General features: G+C 47.8%; 1 protein-coding gene across 3 annotated transcripts in view; it reads left to right on the plus strand.

Moving 5' to 3' along the window:
* The window catches only part of SLC35D1 (solute carrier family 35 member D1), a 60379-nt gene that overhangs the window by 26482 nt on the left and 18371 nt on the right, over nt 1-15526 (plus strand). For all 3 annotated transcript variants that reach the window (XM_044001996.1, XM_044001997.1, XM_044001998.1), the window contains exon 9: nt 11666-11733. In XM_044001996.1, coding sequence (XP_043857931.1) covers nt 11666-11733 — 68 coding nt within the window. The remainder of the gene's footprint in view (nt 1-11665; nt 11734-15526) is intronic.

Here is a 15526-nt window from a genome sequence, read left to right on the forward strand (position 1 = left end):
AAATGGATCTGTTATGTGGAAATCTGTTTGTTACATATTTATTGTACATACACTGATTTATTACACTAAAGGGTATCATATTTATTATACATGAATGTGGTTTATTTATTTATTAATCATATATAATCATTGCATTTCATTAGAATTGGTTCCCTTTGTCACCCTAAGCATGTATTTTATGCATTTAAAAACATGATTCTGAGAAGGGATCCAAAAGCCCTGCCAGATGGCTGAAGGGGTCACCAAGAAGCGGTTAAGAATTTTTCTTTTATTTATAAAACACTAGCAATCTCAGTTTCCTCATTTGTCATATTTGGTTTTGTGGGTTTTGGGCGTTTTGTTTTGTTTTGCAAACATACTGGGGGGGGTGCCATTTTCTTCTCCAGTTCATTTTGCTGATGGGAAACCGAGGCAAACTTGGTTAGGTAACTTGCCCAGGATCACACAGCTAGTAAATGTCTAAGGCCAGATTTGAACTCAGGAAGATGAGTCTTCCTGATTCCCAGCCAGATGCTGTATCCACAGCACCTTCTAGCTGCCTCATATGCCTTTGAAAGGTCACCTGATTGGAAGGACTGTAGGACTGGAGTTGGAAGGACTGTAGGACTGGAGTTGGAAGGGACCACCAGGGGCATTTAGTCCCAACCCCTCATTTACAGATGAAGCACAGCTAGGTCCCGTGACTGGTCCAAAGTCTCACTCACAACGATTGGCATGCTTGACTTGGACTGCAGTTCTTTCCCTGAGGAAGGCAAGAGCTCCGCTGACTGGATCTTTGCCAGTCAATTCAGCAAGTATTTATTAGGTGCTTACTATATGCCAGGCACGGTGCTATTAGCACTGTGCTAAACACTGGGAGTACTAATACAAGCAAAAGGACTCTCCCTACTCTAAAAGAGCTTACAGTCTAGTGGGGAAAGACAGTATTTAAAGGGGAACCGAAAAGTACGACTATTCCAGAGACAGAGGCATCTTCTAGGGTGAGAAGGCTGCTGGGAAATGGAGAGAAAGTCTGGAGAGGAGGAGGGAAGAAGTGAGTCAGTAAAACCTGGGTTCTAATCCTGCCTCTGAGTCATGGCAGCATTGTGGCTGAGCATCACTTAGTCTCTCAGGGCCCCAGGCCACAGGTGTCAAACTCACAGTCCCTGAATCCATAAAGCTCTGGACTTCCAGCCAGAAATAGATTCAAATCTAATTGGGAAATGTTTGGCAAAAATAAATAAAAATACAATAAAACATAGATGATGTAAAGTTGTGGTTTTCTAGGTCAATATGCTGCCCTCAGTTTCTATGCGAGGTTGCTCCCAGGCCCCAGGCAGTTCCTTAAAACTCTCAGCAGTTGCCACTCTGTTTTGATGGAGGGCAGTTCCTTCTTGCCAATGCAATCAGAGAGTTGGCAAAAGACAAACACCTTCCCCAGGCTGGGCTTCGGTGCCGGGTACACAAAGACAACATTAAAACAGGGTTTGCCCTCAGGGAGCTTATATTCTCCAAAGGGGAAACAACGGCCCCAAATACATAAATAAAAACTATATGCCAGGTGGCGGCAGGCAGTGGGCAGGGTGGCTGGGTGGGCATTAGCACCTGGCGGGTCAGCAAAGGCCTCCAGGGCGGGGTGCCCCTTGAGCTGATGAGAAGCCCTGGGCAGGGAGAGGAAAAGGGCATTCAAGTTTATAGCCCTTGGGAGTAGTCACAGAGTAAAAGCCAAGAGAAAGCCAAGGTTTTTATTCTAGGTTCCTTCAGGGTCCTAGGCCTGCCAGGAAGTCACAGAATTTGTCTTCAGCTTCTATTTCTACAAACATTCTTTCTGTATTCTAGTCCAGGAGTGTTCGAGGCCAGCCTGCTTTATGCTAGGAAGGAAGAAAAGCGCCTGGCGGAGCCAGGGCTGACAAAGGTGCGGCCCGGCCTCTGTTCACTAAACGGCTCTACTGAGTGTCAATTAGTATGGGCTGTATTGAGATCAGTTAGCTGCTGTGTGTTAGATCACCTTCCCTGCACGCAGCCCGTGACTCTGGAGTCATCTAGCAGGAGTGGGGCTCTGAGCCTCCTGGGCCTGCTCCCAGCAGGTCGGGCTGGATAGGTGCTCCCCAGGAGCCACGGGAGAACAGAGCCCATCTGTCTGGCCGCACAAGGGCAGCCCTGGAGCCAACTGGGCAGTAGGGGATAAAGTCTCCATTATACAACCTTATAAATGACATGCCTTGGACGCGTTTTGTGGGACCTGGCCGAGCCCTGAATTCCATACCTAGCGGGTGCCTCCCAAGCTCTGGTGACTAAGAGAGACAGAAATGAGGAGTTGTTCCTGCTGCCAGGAGGGCCTAGAAGTGTGTGGGGGGGTTGTTTGTGTGAACCTTAGCTCAGCTACTGTGCCCAGGCCAGCCCGGGCACAGTATTCACCTCTCTTCTGCCTGTAAATTCCACTGGCCTGATAACAGAAAAATTGTAAAGTGATCCCTGCTCCTTTGATGATTAGGTGGGCTTTGGAAGGACTCCGACCATTTATCTATTCAGCTGGTAAAATAATCTCTCTTGGTCTGCTAGGCATGTGTTTACTTTTAAGTTTTAGGAAGAAAATTCAATCCAATAATTCAATTCAATTTTTAATCTAAATTTTTAAAATTAATATCTTGTATTTTTACATCACCTTCATTTCTGAATATACCCTTTCTCCTTCTCTTATATGATATTGTTACAAAGATTTTTTTTTAGATAAGGGGGAAACAATTCAGCAAAACTAACCTGTATTTCAGTTGACTCTGACAGTATTTACAGTTCAGCAAACATAGGACAGTGAGGCACATAAAACCTCTGTCTGCCTCAGTTTCCTCATATGTCAAATGAAGATAATGACAGCACCTTCCTCCCAGGGTTGTTGTAAGGACCAGATGAGATAATCTTGGTAAAACACTTGGCAAACCTTAAAGAACCACCTAAACGCTAGCTTCATTGTTAATAATAACCAATAATCAGAACCAACCAGATTGGTCCAGAGCCAAATTGTGTGGGGATGTTGGGGACACACCGGTGAAAGTGCCTCATGTTTCTAAAGGACTTGGTTAAACTCATTTACTTCTGCATGGTCTTGTGTGACTGGCTGTGAGGAGATTCTTATTCTCTTCCTTCTACACAAATTGACTTTCGGTAAGAGAGGTGACAGATGCCCTGTGCTCTCCCCCCAAGGCTAGAGGATTGGGCTCCATTCTGCTCAGCAGAGTTTGGCAAGGATGAAAAGAAGCAGGAGAGCTTCCAAAATCAAACCCCCAGCATGGGAGAGCTAGGATCAGAAGAGGTCACCTCATCCAGGATGGCAGAGGGTCCCAAGACTGCGCCCTGTGATGACAGAGACGATTTGGAGGGTGTGCATGTAGTGGCTTTCTTTAAATTGGTGAGCGATTTGCTTTGGCCCCATGTAGTGGGACTGAGCAGTGGGAGAAGTCTCAGATTGGCAGATTTAGACTTATTGGTGTGTAAAAACTACCTGACAGCATTGTCCCAGAATGGGACGAGCTGCCTGGGGAGTAAGTGGTTCCCTCCCATTGGAAGTCTTCTAACAAAGGTTGGAAGGGCAGTCATTGGGTACACAATGGTGGAAATTCTAGGCCAGGCGTGGCTTACTAAGGTCCTCCCGACTCTAAAATTCTGTGATTGTCAGCCCAAGGTCACAAGGCTGGTAAGGAGTGGGAGGGCCCCAGCTTAAGAAGCTCTTTCAATACCAAACCCTGGCATTCTTGGCTTTCAAGAGATTTCTAGCACTTACCAGATGTCAGGCTGTAGGATCCGGGTTAGGACTCAGCTCCTTCCGCGCCATCATCATTCACAATCTCTCCCCTTTGCGCACATTCAAAGACGAGGTGGCCTGCTCATTTTTGGATTTACAGAAAACTAGCTCAGTGTCAAAGCTGCCGGGAGGAGAAAAGCTTAGCCGTGCTTTGGATTTGGGTTGGAATCTCAAAGAGGACAGGGCAGGGGAAATAACTCTGCATTTGGAGGCTTAAATGCTTTGTCCCTGTGTGACTTATGCCCCTGGAGACAGCCCCGAGGAGCGCTGCCCCCCCATGCTGTGCCTCAATTTCCTCATCTGTAAAACAAAGAGGTTGGATTAGGTGACCTTTAGGGTCCCTTCTATCTTTCAGTCTATGATCCTAAGCCCAAGACCATATACTTAGGGGTGTTTCTCCCCCCTTGGGAGTCAGCATAGAGATCTTTCTTTAAAATTGTTAAAAAACTGGTTTTTATCTTTATTCAACACCAAATGAAATGGGCATTTGCACATAACAGAACAAAAAAGAAGGACGGCACCCGAAATCACACGCAGGCTGGTTTTCTCTCTAAATATCTGCCAAGTGTGAAAGCTGTCTCTAAGAGAACTCAAAGGGTCCCGGGAATCCTCCTCTAGCCTCAGGGCCGGCAGCAACAAGGCATCCTCCCACTTCACCCCAGAAGGCTCCCGGGCTCCCCTCTCCCTGCCCCCCCACCTCCCGCCCCAAGCCGCCCCCAGAGGCGGCCCGGCTGCACAGCTGATTCTGCCACATTCCTCTGAGCTGGGTAGGTGTGCAGAGGTTCACTGGGTTACGTGACACTTCAGGAGCTGGAGCCCACATTCGGCCTGAGCAGAAACCTCCGGCCTAACCCTTTGTGGGCTTTCTCTGTAATCACGACCCGGCCCAACCAGGTTTCAGCTTTGGGCCCTCAGCCAGGATTCTTGCCAATTCTGGCTGCTTTGTGGAGCACCAGGGAAGGGGGGCTGGGGTCCTCAGGGCTGAGTCCAGGGGCACAAGTGGAAATCAGTCATCTCCTTGAATAAATGAACAAAGGAAAAAGCAGTTCCCTTTATTATCCACTGTGCTCAGCATGAAGGGTCTCAGTGAAGGCCTAGATGCAGGCCTGCTTACAAGGAGCCTCCGTTCCCACTGGCAGGGGCTATTAGCCTTTTGTTTTGCCCTGGACTCCTTGTGTGGGAAGCCTGTGGACTGCTGCCCTAAATCATGTTTTAAAATGCATAAAATAAAATATGTAGGATTATGAAGGAGACCAGTAATACTGAAATGCAGTTATCAAAATTAAAAAACACACATGGACCCCAGCTTAAAAAACCTTGTAACGCACGTCTCAAGGAGCAGAGGGTAGAGGACAGTGGCCAGGGAGTAGGGAATAAAACCCCGAAAGATGATGGGGCCCTTGTCAATAGCAGGCTCCGTCAGGATGGCAGGGGTGCCAGGGCTAGAGGGAGATGCATCTGTATGGCCTTTTATGCCAACAATCACAAAATCACAGCTCCAGAGGCGCCCTTGGACACAATGGAGTCCCATTTTACAGAGGAAGAAACCGAGGCCCAGAGAGATCGTGTGATTTTTCTCATGCTCCCCCAGCAAAATTGGGGTGGTCAAAGCAGGAACCGTCTTGCTCCCAGCCCAAGGTTTTGTACACGTCACCAGGGACTCTGCTTTGTGTTTATTGTCACATCCACAATCGGGGAGGGAGGGAAGGGAGTAAGTATTAAGTCCTACTATGTGCCAGGTACTTTACAAATATCATCTCTTCTGATCCTCATAATAACCCTTGGAGGTAGATGCGATTATTGTCCTCATTTTAGAGTTGAGGAAACCAATGCACCTGATGCTTAGTACCCCTGTGACCCCAGACCTCTCCCCGGCCATCCCCCTGCACCAGCCGCTCTCTCCTCTGCTCCCCATCTTGACCCCTGGGTGGATCAATTCACCGGCACCCTGTCCTCCTCCCTTGAATCCCTGGCCCCCTCTTCATATCACTGATTATGCCCGGTCTAGATCGCCCCTCCCCAGGTCCCACCCCCAATCATTGTCTTTGCACCTCTACCAGTGCTGAACAAAGGTGGAGAAAGTCACACGACCATTTTGTAAGGGGCCACTACAAATGTAAGTTACATCCCCTTCAGGGGCCACCCTATTATAGAACCTCCCTCCCACTCTTCCCAGCAGCTGCTCTAACCTTATCCCCCCTCAGACCTCCCATGGCTCCCCTTCCCCCCCAACTCTTAGCTGAGGCCATTCACTGTGAACCCCCTCTTCCTCATCTCCCATCACTGAGGTGCCGTCTGCCACCTTCTCCTCCTTTACCCCTGTCTCATGTGATGAGGCGACCCGCCCCTTACCAAAGCTAGCCCCTCCACCAGCTCAAGCGATCCCCTTCCATCTCCTCTTTTTCAACAGATCACCCTGTCATCCCATTCTTGCCCTTATTTTCTATCTTTCCCTCTCTACTGACTCCTTCCCTCCTGCCTACAAACATGCCTGTTTCTCCCCTATTCTGAACCCTGCCCCCCATCCTTCTACCTACCTACCTACCTACCTACCTATTGTCCTGTTTCTTTTCTGCACTTTGTAGCTAAACTCCTCAAAAAGGCCTCTACACTGGGGCCTCTACTGTCTCTCCTCTTCCCCCCTTCTTAACCCTTTATAATCGGGCTTCCAACATTATTTCACTAAACCTGCTCTCTCCAGAGGATCTCTTAACTGCCAAATGCAGTGGCCTTTTCTCAATCCTCATTCCCTTTGCCTCTGCAGCCTGAGGCTGTTGGTCACTCTTGCCTCTTGATGCTCTTTTCTCTCTAGGTTTTTAGGACATCCCTCCCTCCCAGTTCTCCATTCTCTCTGTCCGCTCCTCCTCTGTCTCCTTTGCTGGATCTTCCTCTGGGTCACACCCTCTGACTGGGGGTGTCCCTCAGGGCTCCCCTGCATTTAGTGATCATTTCTTTGCAGATCATTCTCAATTCTACCTCTTTTGCCCCAACCACTCTGCTGAGCTCCAGTCTCGAATTTCCACCTGCCTTTTAGGCACAGCCAGTAGACATGATGAGCCAAACTTAATTAAAACCGAACTTGTTATCTTTCCCCCAAACCCTTGCCCCGCCCAACTTCCTTAGTCCAGTAGAAGACAACACCTCGGAGTCAGTCTGGAATATTTGCTATCCTTGGCCCCACCAGCATCCAAGCTGTTGCCAAGGCCTGTGGGGGTTGGCAGTGTCTCCAATATGAGCCCTTCTCTTCTCTGGCACTGCCCCTACCCAGATGCAGGCCCTCATCACCTCACACTGGGCCCCTGGCAAGAGCTGCTGGGGAGGGGATGGGGGATCGGGTCAGCCCACCTAAGGCCTCTCCCCATCCCCCACTCTATCCATCCTCCACTCAGCCACTGAAGGGATTTTACTGAAGATCGGGTCTGACCCCCCCCCCCCCCCCCGGCCCTGCCCCAATAAATTCAGTGGCTCTTCAGGGATCAAATACAAACAGCTCTTTGGTTCTGGGCTCTTCCTACCCTGCCCCCTCCTATCTTTCCAGTCTTCTAGCACCTTAACACAGCCATGTGCTCTTGGGTCCAGCTATGGGTCTTCTGGCTGTTCTAGTCACTTGACCCCCTATCTCTGCCCCCCCCCCAGCTTCTGCTCCAACCGCTGACCTCCCCGACTTTGTTTAAGCCCTAGCTAAAATCCCATTTTCTATAGCAAACCTCCCCACCCTCCTAATCCCAGTGCCTGCCCCTTACTTGTTTCTAATTTATCCTCATGGAGCTTGTTCCTCTATATTTGTTTGTCTCCCCCTTTAGCCCCAGAGTTCCTGGAGGGTAGGGACTGTCTTTTGCCTCTCTTTGTATCCCGGGTGCTTAGCACGGGGGCCTGGTACACAGTAGGTGCTTAATCGGTGCACATTGATTGACTGATCTTCATTTCCTCCCGCTCTCTGACCCCCGTGGCCTCTTGGAGCCTCAGTTCTTTTACCTGTAAATAAGGGTCAGGACACCTGTACTGTAACAATTACTGGGGGGGGGAGGGGTGGGGATTTGCATTTTGTGGACTTTAAGCTGTGATGGCAGGAAGAGCCAGAGGACCCTCAGGGAGCCACTCATCCATCTCCCTCATTCGCAGGTAAACTGAGGCCCCAGAGGAAGGTGACCTCTCCCCAAGGTCACCCAGGCTAGGGGACAGTAGCAGCTGGGCTCTGAACCTAGGCCCTTCCCCTGTGCAGCCAGTTCCCTTTGTGCCGTCCCTCTCGGTGGTTCTGCCCTGTGGTGCCCCAAGGCCGAGCGTTTTGGAAAGGGCTCCTGGGGGATGGCAGAGAGCCTGGGTCTTGTGGGGGGTGTCTTGACCGGTGCTTCAGTCCTGGCCAAGCTCCTGCATCAGGGTAGGAAGGGGAGCCCCGTCCCCCCAAGTCCTAAGTAGGCACATCAAGACCAATAGGACAGTGGGTAGCTCAGGCCCCCACACCCTGGACCAAGTTGCCTTCCTAGGATCCATCACATGGCTCAGGGGCTGGAAGGCTGGAAATCCAATGCCCTCATCTTACAGATGAGAAAGGTGAGGTCAAGGAAAGCAGAGGCACTTAGCCAGCATGACCCAGATAGCAAATGACAGAGGTGGGCTTAGAACCCTGGGCCTCTGACCCCCCAAGCAGTGCTCTGCCTACGATCCGTGATAGCAAATCTCTATATAGCACTTAAAGATGGGCAAAATGGGCAGCTGGTGGAACAGTGACTCCAGCCCTGGAGTCAGGAGAACCCAAGTTCAAATCCAACTCCAGACACTTTAAAGCTGTGTGACCCTGGGCAAGTCACTTACCTCTGTTGGCCTCAGTTTTCTCATCTGTCAAATAAGGTGGAGAAGGAAATGGCAAATCACTCTAGTATCTTTGCCAAGAAAACCCCAAATGGCGTTACAAAGAGTAGGGCACAACCACAGAATCTTCCAGGCAACTTCTTAAGGTAGGAGTTATCATTGTAAGTTATATAATATTACATGACTTACATATATTATCTAATATGTAATATTAGATGTTATCATGTATAATGATTTATATCATTACCATTATTATTATAAGGTAGGAGGTGCCCATATTATCCCCATTTAACAGATAAGGGAACTGAGGCAGGCAGAAGGTAAGTGACTTGTCCCAGGTGACCCATGTCCAGGGCTCTATCCTTCATATTTCGCCTCCTCTCATGTCTTTCCATGCTGCTTATTCATACGTTATTGTGATTATGCAGATTGTTCCCCCGCTTCTGCTCACCTCCGTCTGTATCAGACCTTACAAGACAGTCTTGTAAGGAAGACTTCTTTTTGCTAGTCACTAGACCTTCCTGGGCCTCAGTTTCCTCACCTGTAAGACAAGGTTGGATTGGTTGACTTCTATGTTCCCTCTCCGTCCTAAGTCTGTGAGTCAAATAGTCAGCATTCCATAGAGTGCAATAGGATTCTCTTAGACTCACAGCCACCATTTGTCCTGCCATCCCTCCCATTGATGGGCACCATTTTGCCTCCCAAGTTTTGATGGTGTCTCCAAAGTGCTGATGTCTTGATTTTTGTTTCCTGGCCTCATTTCATTTTCCATGATCTATGATTTCTCTCCGTGGACACAGAGTGAAATCTGGCCCCTCCCCTTGGTAGAGAGCCAGTCTTCAAGATTGACTGTGGCCAAAAGGATCTTTACTCTGGAAGTGACCCCTCCTGGTGCTCACTCTCTGCTGGTCCTTGGAAAACAAAAATATGGCTCATCATCATCCAAACTTTTCTTGCTTGGGAGCACCTGCACAGCTTACTGTGTGTTGGCACAACCTTCAGTCAGTCAACAGACACTTATTAAGTTCCTACTATAATCTATTTCCATAGGAAAATATGCTCTAAATCACTATTGATTAGAGAGAAGCAAATTAAAGCAACTCTGAGGTACCACCTGACACCTATCAGATTGGCTAATATGACAAAAAAAGGAAAATAAGAAATGTTGGAGAAGCTGTGGAAAAATTGGAACACTAATGCATTGTTGGTGGAGCTGTGAACTGATCCAACCATTCTGGAGAGCCATTTGGAATTATGCCCAAAGGGCTATAAAGCTGTGCATCCCGTTTGACCCAGCAATACCACTCTTGGGTCTTTTTCCCAAAGAGATAATAAAAAAGGGAAAAGGACCCACATATACAAAAATATTTATAGCTGCTCTTTTTGTGGTAGCAAGGAATTGGAAATTGAGGGGTTGCCCTTCAATTGGGGAATGGCTGAACAAGTTGTGGTATATGAATGCAATGGAATTCTATTGTGCTGTAAGAAATGATGAGCAGGAGGAGTTCAGAGAAACCTGGAAGGACTTGCATGAACTGATGATGAGTGAGATGAGCAGAACCAAGAGAACATTGTACACAGTATCATCAACATTATGTGTTGATCAACTGTGATAGACTAGATTCTTCTCACCAATCCAACAGTACAAAAAAGTTCCAAAGGACTCATGTTGGAAAATGCTCTTCAAATCCAGAAAAAAAAAAAAAGAACTGTGGAATATGGATACTGATTGGACCATACTATTTCTTTTGGTTTTGGTGCTGTTGTTTTTCTTTTTTGAGGTTTTTCCTTTGTGCTCTGATTCTTCTCTTATAACATGAACTAATGCAGAAATATGTTTAATGTTATTATGTATCTATAACCTATATCAGATTACCTGCTGTCTAGGGGAGGGGGAAAGGGAGGGAGAAAAATTTGAAATTGGAAATCTTATATAAACAAATGTTGAAAACTATCTCTACATGTAACTGGAAAATAATAAAATACTTTTATTTTTAAAAAAAGTTCCTACTATAGTCCCTGTCCTCAGGGAGCTCATAGTCTACTGGGGAGATGGTGTGTCCTTATATCCACACTTGCAGAAGAGATGAAACGTAAACTTAGAAAGGCGCTAATAGCCAGGGGGCTGCAGGGCTGCAGGAAAGGCCTTCTGCAGAAGGCCAGGTTTGAGCTGAGTGGAAGGCAGCCAGAGACTCTTGGAGATGGAGATCTGGGCGCGGCGGTCAGCCGGGGCAAACAGTCCACCAGCACCTAGCAAAGCAGCCAGTTGGTTTGGGGTCTAGAGCTCTGAACTTGGAATTGTTAAGACTAGAGTTCAAATCCTGCCATAAACATTATTAGCTTTATGACCTTGGTCCAGTCACTTCACCTCTGTCTGCCTCAGTTTCTTCCCCTGTGCATCTGAAAACACAATTCTGAGAAGGGACTCCCTGGGCTTTCCCAAAGTCACCAAAGGGCAATGAACTTGCTGTTGGGCCAGGAGGGACCTCAGAGGCCATTGAGTCTAACCCTGTCATCTTCCAGATGAAGAAAGTGAGAGCTAGGGAAGGGAGGGGGCTGGCTCTGGAGTGTTGAGAAGAAAGGTCATATTCATTGTCTGGTTGGGTGAGCCTTTATGATAATCCTCCTCATTCTTCTCCTAGTGGGGAGGCCCTTTTCTCAGGACCGATTTCAAGAGTTCTGCTTCTTGACACTGTTGTCCTTGGAGGTGAGAACAGATGCTGGGCTCGGGCGGATACCCAGATCTCTTTTGCTCTGTGTGTGTGCAAGGGAAACCTCATTTTTTTGGGGCTTCTGAAAATATTTCCTTCCTGCACGTCCGATGCCATCTGGAGAGGAATTATTAGGGAGATCGGCCAAGAGTGCTTTTGAGTCAGCCCAGTAGGACTGATGCCTTCAGACAGGTCAGGAGAGAGGAGGAATCCAAACCCTTCCCCAGCTCCATATGGAGAAGATGGGGGGCACAGTCCCCACCGGCCGATGCCTGGTCTTGGAATGTCCCTGGGGTGCTCGGGGGCTGCTTACCGTCCCCGGGAAGGCGTCGCAGGTGAAAATCAAGCGTGTTGTTGTGTTTTGCAGGCAATAGACTACGACGGCTGGACTGACAGTTTGTTCCTTGTGCAGTTTACACTGTCCTGTGTGATGGGGTAAGTGTTTCTTTGGACTTTCTGTTGTTGCTGATGTCTCCAGGCTGGAAGCTTACCTTCTGGGAGGAATGATCGTCTCCTCTCCTGCACCCCATCTTGGCTGTACCATAGGATTTTAGAGGGGAAGGGGACCTGGGAGACCTCCTGGGCCAATCCTATCCTCTAACACAAAGCTTCTTAGACTGTAGGCTGAGAGCCCATACCAGGTTGAGTAACCGAATGGGAGGGAGTTGTGAAAAATTGGCAGTAAATGTTTGATTTGGATACGATTTTACATACCTCCATTTCCATCACTGTGTAAAGATTTCTTGGAAAAAGTTTAAGAAGTCCTGGTTTAACAGGTGAGGAGGAGACTGAGGCCCAGGAGAGAGAAAGTGACTTGCCTGTTGTCACACACACAAATAATAAGCGGCAGAGGCAGGATGAACCCAGGTCACTGACTCCAGATCCACTGTTCATTGCACTGTGTCTGTCCCCTTGCTTCCTCCACCACAGAGTCTTCCCAGAGGTCTTGCCTTCCCTTCGCTTGCCTGTATCTCATAGCTATCTGTGAAGAGACCTAATTGTGCTCCTCGGTAATGTTTCGTTGCAAGTATTAACAGAACAAAGAACAGGTCGTGGCTGGCAGAAAGAGGCCCGCTTTATTCAGTGGGAAGAGCACTGACCCCAGAGTGAGAGGACCTGGGTTCAAATCTTACCTTGGACACATTGTCAAAGTCCCAACCTGTCTGGCTCTCAGCTGCAGAATGAGTGGTGGGGCCAGATTGTCTAAGATCCTTTCCAGTTGTTCTGTTTGTGATCCTTGGGACAGACTGTATGAGACTTGGGTGGAGTTTCAGGCCCCAAACCATGGTGTTCCTTCTGAGTTACTGACTAGGGTGAGGTAGAAAGAAAGCTGGGTTTGCAGGCTGAGGACCTGGGTTCAAATCTGACCATGGCAATTTCTTATCTGTGTAACCTTGGGCTTAACCCCCCAACTTTAGCTTCCTCAACTTTAAAATGAAAGAGTTGGACTGGATGACCCCAGAGGGCACTTCTAGCTCTAAATTTATGACCCTGCAATCCCTTCCAGAGTTAAGAACTACAAACTTATGACTTTTAGTATAATTGATACCCATAAGGGTGGTGCAGTAGAAAGAGTGCCAGGCTTGGCATCAGGAGGACATAAGTTCAAATCTAGCTTCAGACATGTATTAGCCTTATGACCCTGGGCAAGTCACTTTACCCTGCTTGCCTCAGTTTCCTCATCTGTAAAGTGAGCTGGAGAAGGAAATGGCAAACCACTCCAGTGTCTCTGCCAAGAAAACCCCCAATAGGGTCACAAAGAGTAAGACATAACCAAAAAATGACTGAACAACAAAAGATCCTAGCCAACATTCATACAACATCTTCCAATGTGTAAAGTGCTCTCCATTTTCTGCTTTATTGAATTGACCAGGATGTCTTAGGTCTGGTATTTGCAGGGCAGAGTTTCTCAGGCCCGTCATTTCACCCACACAGAACCTCACAGTGGGTAGACCCCTTCATGCCCAACAAGGATCCTTTTTTTTTTTTTTTTTAATGAGGCAATTGGGGTTAAGTGACTTGCCCAGGGTCACACAGCTAGTAAGTGTTAAGTGTCTGAGGCCGGATTTGAACTCAGGTACTCCTGACTCCAGGGCCAGTGCTCTATCCACTGCGCCACCTAGCTGCCCCTAAGGATCCTTTCTACAATGTTTCCCTGCAGGTGGTCACTCATCCAGCCTTTGTTTAAGCCCTGCAGTGCAGGATGAGCCACAGCCTCGTGGTGGGCAGCCCTTGCATTTGGGCTTGGCTTTAATGATGGTTACAGTGGCTGATGGGAAGCCCAATATGGACTCTCCAAAGGCCCCTCCATACATTGCTCCTGGTTCTGGCCTTTGGGGCCAAGGAGAATGGGGCTGCTCCTTTTCCATTAGAGTCCTTTGGGGGGACAGGTGCCCCGGAGTCTTGGCTTCTCCGGGGTAAATCCACCCTGTCACTTTAATTGCTCCCCATATGTCACAGACTCGAGGACTCTCTTCTGGACACTCTAGTGAGTGGCTGCCCGTCCTAAAATGTGACCCTCTCTAATTGAGCCCTTTCCTCTGGGTGTGCACTGACACCTCCCCTTCTAATGCTTCATTATGGTACAGACGTGGTGCTGAGCTAATGAAGGCTCTGCCAGCCTGACACAAGGTCTGGTGGGTCTGCCAACCTGGAAAGGCTGTGAGGACAGCCCCAGGGATGGGCTCCAGGTCCCCTGTCTGAGGACCAGCCTCGCTAACTCTGGCATCCCTGGGCTTGGGTTCAGGTTTTCCTGCTGATGCATTCTCCCTGTGTGACCTTGGAGAAGTCACCTCTGTGGGTATAGCAGAGTACAGAGAAAACAGTCACCTCCTTATTCAAGCTCACAGTGCCTTTTAATTCAGAATGATCAGGTTTCTTTTAGTAGATTGTCTAATAATAGTAATAGCAATCGTTTTATATAGTGTTTAAAGTTTGTAAAGCATAGTATGTTAACTCATTTCATTCTCACAGCATCCTTGGGAAGTAGGTGCTAGTATTATCACCTCAGAGAGGTCAAGTGACTTGTCCAGGGTCACAGAGCTTTTACGTGTCTGAGGTGGGATTTGAACATCAGTCATCCTGATTCCAAGTCCAGTACTCTTACCCATTATTCCACCTGAGCTTGAGGTTCACTGAAACCCCCAGATCTTTTTGAGAGGTTGCTATCTAGCCAGTGATTCAGTTAAAATCTATTACCCCACCAGGACATGCTGCTGGGCATATGGTGGATACTTAATAAATAGCACCTTGCTTCATTAAGTGCCCCCAGAAGACTTAGGGCTCAGCCTGAGCCAGAGAGCTCATCATTATCCCCTAAATTCAAATCATCCTGAGACAGTGATAGAACCTTGAGCTCTTTAAATAACAAGACCCCAAGTATAAACTTTACTGTGTTCCATTTTCCCTCTTTCCTATTGGTTCTGTCTGGTACAGAATTCCCACTGACTTTAGCACAAGTGCCATTTCTGGCCAAGACCGGTTGGCCCAGTGAGAACCCCTATGGAGGCTCGGTCCTGACCTCTCCCTGGGCCGAGGAAATCAGAACTGGGATTTGGAAAGCCTTCCCGTGACCCAGCCCACAGTGCGGGGATGGAAACGAGAAGAGTCTGGCCTCTGCTGGGGGTTTGGTTTGGTGGTAACTTTGAAGGCGCCCCCTCCATGGATGTATTGGCCTTTCCACGTTGATTTCTCCTTAAAAGCCCATTTTGCTTCTTACCTTCACATACACATATACCAGAGAGAGAGAGAGAGAGAGACAGAGAGACAGAGACAGAGACAGAGACAGAGAGAGAAAGAGAGAGAAAGAGAGAGAAAGAGAGAGATCCAATATATAGAATATGTGATATATTACATCTTTATAATTATAGCAAACCATATTAGATTATATTTATATATAATTTATAATTATATTTAATATTAGATGATTATATTTAATGTTATATTATTGGCTATATTATGATACAATTTTATACAGGACATATGGTAAATATGCAGTATGCTCTTACATACACATGTATGTATATATATATACAGACACACTTATTGGGGGGGATTGGACTGGGCATCTAAGAGCCTCTACCACTTGCTAGCTGTGTGACCCTGAGCAAATGACTTCACCTCCCAGGGCCTCAGTTTCCTCATCTGTAAAATGAGAGATCAGGCCTGACTGCTGACATCCCATCTAGCCTTCAATATTTGATTTCGCTGGAGTCGGGAAGACCTGGGT

This window comes from Dromiciops gliroides, chromosome 4 (assembly GCF_019393635.1).
Source record: "Dromiciops gliroides isolate mDroGli1 chromosome 4, mDroGli1.pri, whole genome shotgun sequence".
NCBI lineage: Eukaryota > Metazoa > Chordata > Mammalia > Microbiotheria > Microbiotheriidae > Dromiciops > Dromiciops gliroides.